The sequence below is a fragment of the Octodon degus genome, unplaced genomic scaffold (assembly GCF_000260255.1).
Source record: "Octodon degus isolate 3935 unplaced genomic scaffold, OctDeg1.0 scaffold00039, whole genome shotgun sequence".
Classification (NCBI taxonomy): domain Eukaryota; kingdom Metazoa; phylum Chordata; class Mammalia; order Rodentia; family Octodontidae; genus Octodon; species Octodon degus.
The window spans coordinates 12,665,054-12,672,140 of NW_004524615.1; the positions used below are offsets into that span (position 1 = coordinate 12,665,054).

The following is a 7,087-nucleotide window of genomic DNA, read 5'->3' on the forward strand; positions in this document are numbered from 1 at the left end:
CTGAGCTATTTTCCCAGCCCTGAATCTTTTTTTTTTTGCTTCTAAGACAGCCTTGCTTTGTAGTTCAGTCTGACTTAGATTTTTTCCCCCCCTCCAGAATAAAACTCAGGCTCTTGCACTTGCCAGGCAAGCACTTATTCTACTGAGCTAACTCCCTGGCCCCAGCTAGTAAACATTTCTTTTTCTTTTTTTTTCCGGAACTGGGGATTGAACTCAGGCCCTTGCACTTGCTAGGGAAGTGCTTATTCTACTGAGCCATCTCCCCAGCCCCAAGTAAACATTTCTGATGTCAAAATTTAGTACTATATTTAATTTCTTTAGAAAAAACTGAGTGGAATGACTTATTCATTATTCTGTTCCTATAGGACAGCAAACTAGACCACAAAATAAACCAGATACACTAAAAATTCTGCAAATCTCACTCACACTGGGTTCTTAATACCTAGAAACACATGCTGTTCTATTCCACTGGGCTTACAAAATTAGAAAATGTAAGAAAAAACTATAGAGATATTACATATCAAATATATGAATGTCAAAATAACTTTTTAAAAATAAGAGATGGAGGGCTGGGGATATAGCTCAGTGGCACAAGCCCCTCTCTGACAAGCATAGGGTCATAAATTCAATTTCTGGTCAAAAAAAAAAAAATAAGGTAAAAGATGGAACCTAGATTAGGTGACACATGCATCTAACCTCAATACTATGGGAAGCTGAGACAGGAGGACTGTCAAATCTGAGCCCCACCCAGGCATTAGTGACTTGGTAAGACCAGTCTCAAAATAAAACTAGGCCTGAGATATATCTCAAGGCCTTGGGTTCAACCTGGCAAGTGCAAGGGCCTGAGTTCAATCCCTGGTTCTGCCAAAAAAAAAAAAAAAGTTTTCCACAACAAACGTCTACTTTCCTCTTGAGTGACTTCTCCACTGACAAAACATTTCTGCAGTTAATTTTCTACAAAAATCTGCTAATAAAAAATGTTCCATCTATATTCATACTCAAATCTTGATTTTGAAAATGGTATTATTCCTCAAATGCTTTTAGTACATGCCTTCAACATTTTCATACTGTGCCCGTTTCTATGTGTTTTCTACCCCTTGTTTTCTATATATCTCCTGAGAGTAATACAAATTGGGCTCAGATCTCCAATTTCCTCTATTTCATTTAAGCTAAAACTTAGATATAACAGTGATTATGTTGCATAGTGCACTGACAAACTATTCTATAACTCAGCTCCTTAGGGCCAGGGAGACAGCTCAGCTGCATAAGCGCATGCCTGGCAAGCACAAGGTCCTGCATTTGATCCCTGGTATAAATAAATAAATAAATAAACAAATAAATAAATATCAGCTCACTGAGTGCTTATCGAATTGATGAGCTTGTTAGTATTTTTAATTAGTTTAAGTAGTAAAAATTTAAAATCAATTTCTAAGTTGTATTAAAGATAAAAACAAACTCACCTCAAAACTAACAGAGTAAGTATAGGCAATTCTGATCTCCCCAGAGGCCTTGTTACTTATATCCATAGGAGGTCCAGAGCAGTCTGGTTTATCTATATGGGTATGTTTGAAGCTGTAAGGAGAAACATTTTGGCAAGATGCTAATAAAGTAACTTAGAAAATGGGGTAAAATAAATGTTAGAAATTCAGTACATATTTCACAATGTTGCTTGATAGTGAAAGATGAAGTTATACATTTTATCACATTTTAAACAGCAAACATTTACTTTATAAAAGCAATGGGCTTAGTTATAAGTATACAAAATCATTATTCAAAACAAACTTTCAAAAACTCTATGTTTAGAACAGCATTAATTTTTTCTAAGGCAGCATCTCACTGTATCACCCAATCTGATCTTGAACTTTTGGGAACAAGGGACCTGCCTGCCTCAGTACTGGGACTCCAGGCATGTGCCAGAGGGCCCAGACAAATGATCTTTAAAAAAACCATGGAGGTAATTTAAATGAACTTCCACCTTATTATGGTGAGCATTTCTTTCCTTTTTTTCTTTTGAAAATTTTAGAATTTAATGAAAATTATCATTTGTACAAGATTATTGAGAAAATAGTATCAGAGGTATAATTTGTACTAACGCTAACTTAAGAAGTCCATACCCCTAAATTCAAACTATCCCAATAATAATCTGAGTGCAACTTGTCATTCTTGAACATACGTGAACAAAATGGTGACAATTTCTTTACCATTACTGATGTGAGAAAATGGCTAATTCAGCAGCACGAAAAGTCATGGCAGAATAGAATATACCATCTATATAATGTATTTTCATGCCAACAGCTCCAACCAGATTCTCTTTCCATGGTTCTTCACACACTGGCATCTAACACGGCACAGAGACCTCAGAAACAACAGCACCACACAGCTCCTGTGGCCTTTGACCACAGGAAGGTCCCATGATACCCAGGAAGTACTTTTTCTACTGCAAACACCGTGCCAACCCTCTTGTTCTGCAGCCCACACTGACAAAATGACATGCTCAAAACTCCCTGAGTGAAAAACAGTAAAGGCACTTGGCCTGATCACCTGCTAAGAGAGGGCTGTTAGGCAACTGCAGTTGCTTCAACCAACCTAACACTCAGTAACAAGTTACATGGTAAAGGCAGTTTTAGTCACCAAAAGTCCTGAAATGGAGCAAAGCAATTGGGACCAAAATACTTTTGTGGACCTACACAGTACTTCACTCATTTACTTTTTATCTATCTGTATATTTACCTTTTTGGTTCAAGTTTAGCAGCCACTAATCTTGCTCCCATGGATCCCGTCTCAACAACATGGTAGTGTATTTTGATGTCAACATGGTTGAAGATGTAAAATGTGTCTCTCTCATGGAATTCTGACTGTGGAACAGAACTTAAAGTTACAGGTAGAAAACTGGCTTTAAGAGAGTAAAAATAGAAAACTAAAATTGTTGTAAGTAGGAAAATTTAAGTTTGGATATAATTCTAATCCTTTCACAGGATTTTTTTTTTTTTTTTTTTTTTTTTAAGTTTTGAGTCTAAATTCCTGGAGCAGTCAATGCTTAATTTGCTTTGTCTTTTTTCAATTCTTTTTTTTTTTTTTGGTGGAACCGAGATTGAACTCAGGCCCTTGCACTTGCCAGTGAAGCACTTACTCTACTGAGCCATCTCCCCGGCCCCTTTTTATCAATTCTTTGCCCTTTTTCTCTTAATTTCTTTTTTTCTTTCTTCTTCCAATTTTGCATGTATATATCTAGTAATATAAACAACTAATCTGAAGACAACACTATGCATTACAAGTACTGTGAAATTCATATTACTTTGTTTAGTGAAATCTGTATCATTTGTAATTTTTCTTTTTTTTTTCATTTGTAATTTTTCTGTTTTAATACTGTTTTGTACTCACTTTAAAAAATAAAAAAAATTTAAAATTTCCTTACAAGCCAAAAATTAACTTGGGGAAAGTGTAAGGTATGCTTTTTAAAGTCTTAATTCTTTACATCAAATTTAAAAAACACCTGTAACACTTTCTAGCTTTTCATATAAAATAAAATTATAACAAAATAAATCTTAAAATATTATAAGTATTTCATATTTATACATTTAATCACTTTTTCTCTTTAAATTTGTAACTTTAGAATAAACCAATAAACTAAGTCATTCATGTGTCTCTCATCTCAAAATGCATTAACCGATATAACCAGTCTCATGATGGAGTTCATGCTAAATTCAATCAGATCACAGCCATCAAGAAAGCAAGGTTAGGTTATCTTGGTCAAACACAAGTTATTTTAACATATATCCCCAATAATAATACCTTCTTTATTAACGTCTCTATTCTATTAATGTGTATTACTTATAAAAGAACCATGTCATAGAAGAAAAGTCCTGGCTCTTAGCACAGCATTTGGATACATGAGATACCTGATATTGAACTGAAATGGAATTAACTCCACTGTTAAATTTATACATTATTAATGTGATGAAAATTCCTTGGTGTTTACCGTCATCTCTGCCAGTTTTTTTTTTTTTTTTTTGGTACCGGGGATCAAACTCAGGACCATGCGCTTGCCAAGCAGGCACTTATCTTGCCAGGATATTGCTGAGCTATAGCCCCTACTACATTCCTAATTTGACATCAATTTAAGAGCTAAATAACTGTACTCTAGAACATCTGACCTGTATTAGTTCAGTGAATGTAACAACTTTTGTCCAGGTAAAAGATGAATTCTTTTAAAATGCAATGTTTTTACAAAGCAGCATAGTTTACCAAAAGCTTACACTAATAACACAGGCATCTTTTGCATGACCTTTATCTGTAATGTAACAGCCAATAGGAAATCCAGGATTGCAGAACCTCTGACTATCTTCAACCTCATAACACCATGTGACAGGCATATTATCCACAATCCTAGGCACAGAAATGAGAATCAAGTTAGAAGAGAACCCAGCAAAAATGACTAAAATTACTGCCCAAATTAGTGTCTACACCGTGTAAAATGTAAAATGCTGAATGCTTTAGGATTCAAAAAAACCAGAAGGAATTTTGATGGAATATAGTATTTGATAAGTACTTGGCATTATGACAATATCTGAAACAACTGGTAAGGAAAAAAATTTTACAGCTTCTTTGAAAATATAAATGTATGTAGGAAAGGGCAGTTTTATAAATTAACTTGTTGCAATTGCTAATTTAATGGTATAATCTAAACAACTAAGTATAAGTTACCTTTAGAAGAATATTCAAAGCTCTAAATAGGAGCAAAGCAATAAAATATAATTCTTTAGGAACAGTTTACTAATAGAGAAGCAAACTCTTTTATTACTAATTTAATAAAAATGAAGCACAATTGCAAATATGAAAATGTTCAAAGGGCCAGATAAAAAAATGAAATTTACAGAATTTTCTCTTAAAATTGTTAATTGTAAATGATTTCTAAAAGAACCACTCTTTCAACTCTAGAGAACTGGGTCGGCCAAGTAGCTCAGTGGATTGGGCCGGGGGTTCGATTCCCAGGCCTGCTGTGCCAGCCCCATACCTGGGGGGCGCTGAGATGGCAATTGAGATTGGCCGTGGTGGCGCACACCTGTAATCCCAGCTCTTGGGAGGCTGTAAACAGGAGAATCACTACGAGTGCGATCTAGTAGTAAGACTCTGAACATCCTGTAGACCCTTCCCTAAAATAAAATTTTTAAATTAAAAAAAAAACCTCTGGAGAACAAATCTTTCACAATTTATAGTGAAAAATAGCCTTAAAAAAGAAACACAGGTAGAAGTGCAGAATAAAGTTTTGGGGCACTGCAGAGTTACAGTAAAGTGTAACCATGTGGTTGCCTATGTTCAAAACATACTGTGGGATTAAAAAAAAAAATTAGCCAAAATATACTAGCTATATTACACTCATGAGATAACACTCCAGGGTATGTTTTATCTGTTAATTAATGTACACTTCAGGAAGTAAAATTAGGATTTTATATTCACCTGAGGTTACATTAATGACCTCATAAAATGTCTCATCACATTTAAATGCTATTTAATAGTACCCAATGCCCTGAATTTTAGAATCATCTATACTGTTTATTAAGTTGCTTATTATGACAGCCAGCAGGCTAGTAGTTCCAACAAAAAGATTATAAACTTTAAGGAACATAAAATAATGCTATATAAAATAATTCAGATTTTCAAGAAGCTTATAGAATCAATTAACTGCTTTAAATTTTTACAAAATGAAGTTCAACCAATGAATATATATATGTAAACCATATACAATATCTTCATGCTATCGTAATGGAGAGCACAACTGCATATAAATTACAGTGCTAGTTACCAAATGAGGAATTCAGGGGCAGTTTGGGTTTATTAAAAGCAAGCAAATTTATCAATTAGTTATATAATGCCTTGATATAATAGCCTGGTTCTGATAGCAGGAGGCAGTAAAAACCAACAAACCCTTTGGAATAAAAGAAAAATTTTAAAAAAGAAAAAAGAAAAATTAAAGAATGTCATTTTTAATTACTGACCTAAGTTAGAGAGCAGTATCTATTTGGATTTTAATGCCAAAAAAATTTTAAAGAATTTCCAATCTGACAGTGAAAAAAGGAAGCCTCAGAAGAATATAGGCTGAAGGGCCCTGATCTGTGCTAAGGAAGTCTGCTTCCTATTACTTCCCCTCCCCTCCACGGACTCTGAACACTGCCACCAATCCAACTTCATTTATTAATAACTATATTTTCTCAAAAAACTACAGAAGTTTCTGATCAGAAGGGAATAAACAAAATCTTAGCCAAAAACAATGAAATTGGGCACTCAAGTCATGCTGTATGGTTTTTAACATGAATAAAAATATATACTACCTACTAGGATTTTAAATTTTTAAAAATAACACATTAGTCTTCTTTGCTGATTTGGTGAGAATCTAGTATAGAATACACTAAAGCAGCTTCAAGATTCTTTTCTGGCCAATAAGCTATAGTCCAGGAGTCTTATGAGATTAAAAATATTTTATGTACTCTGATTATTAGTTAAGTAATTACACTTTTGTAAAAAATGCATAAGTGCTGGGGAGATAGCTCAGTGGGTTAAGTGCCTGGCATAGCAAGCACAAGGTCCCAAGTTTGATCCCTGGTACTACAAAAAATAAAATAAAAAAAATGCATAAAGGGTCAGGAGTGCAGCTTAGTAGTAGAGCACCTACCTCGAATGCACAAGGCTCTGGGTTAATCTCTAGTAACACACACACACACACACACACACACACACACACCCTAATCGCAAACACTGGAAGGGATAGTCTGGAAGGTATGGTTTGTAGGAACTTAAGTTGCTGGTGTTAGTATTGGAACACTAGTCAGTCTGCAAAATTACAAAGTAGTTCAGATTGCTGACAGAGTGAGCTCAAAAGATCCTCAAATCATGTTCTGACATCTCAAATAACAAAGAAAAATATTCATCAACTTAAGTAAGAAAATTACTGGGGGTGGCAAGATAGTTCAGCAGGCTAAAGTACCTACTTAGGCAAACTTAGGCAAGCATACAGGACTACAGTTTGATCCCTGGTACCACATGCAGTGCCAGCCCTGCCCCCAGGGTGGGATGAGCTGGCCACAAAAAA

General features: G+C 34.8%; 1 protein-coding gene across 1 annotated transcript in view; it reads right to left on the bottom strand.

The window, feature by feature from the left end:
* Positions 1-7,087, bottom strand: part of Tm9sf2 (transmembrane 9 superfamily member 2) — a 66,871-nt gene that overhangs the window by 28,842 nt on the left and 30,942 nt on the right. The window contains exons 5-7 of the mRNA XM_004631189.2: positions 4,257-4,386; positions 2,731-2,855; positions 1,461-1,572 (exon numbers count right to left, since the gene is read on the bottom strand). Of these exons, the coding sequence (XP_004631246.1) occupies positions 1,461-1,572; positions 2,731-2,855; positions 4,257-4,386 (367 nt within the window). The remainder of the gene's footprint in view (positions 1-1,460; positions 1,573-2,730; positions 2,856-4,256; positions 4,387-7,087) is intronic.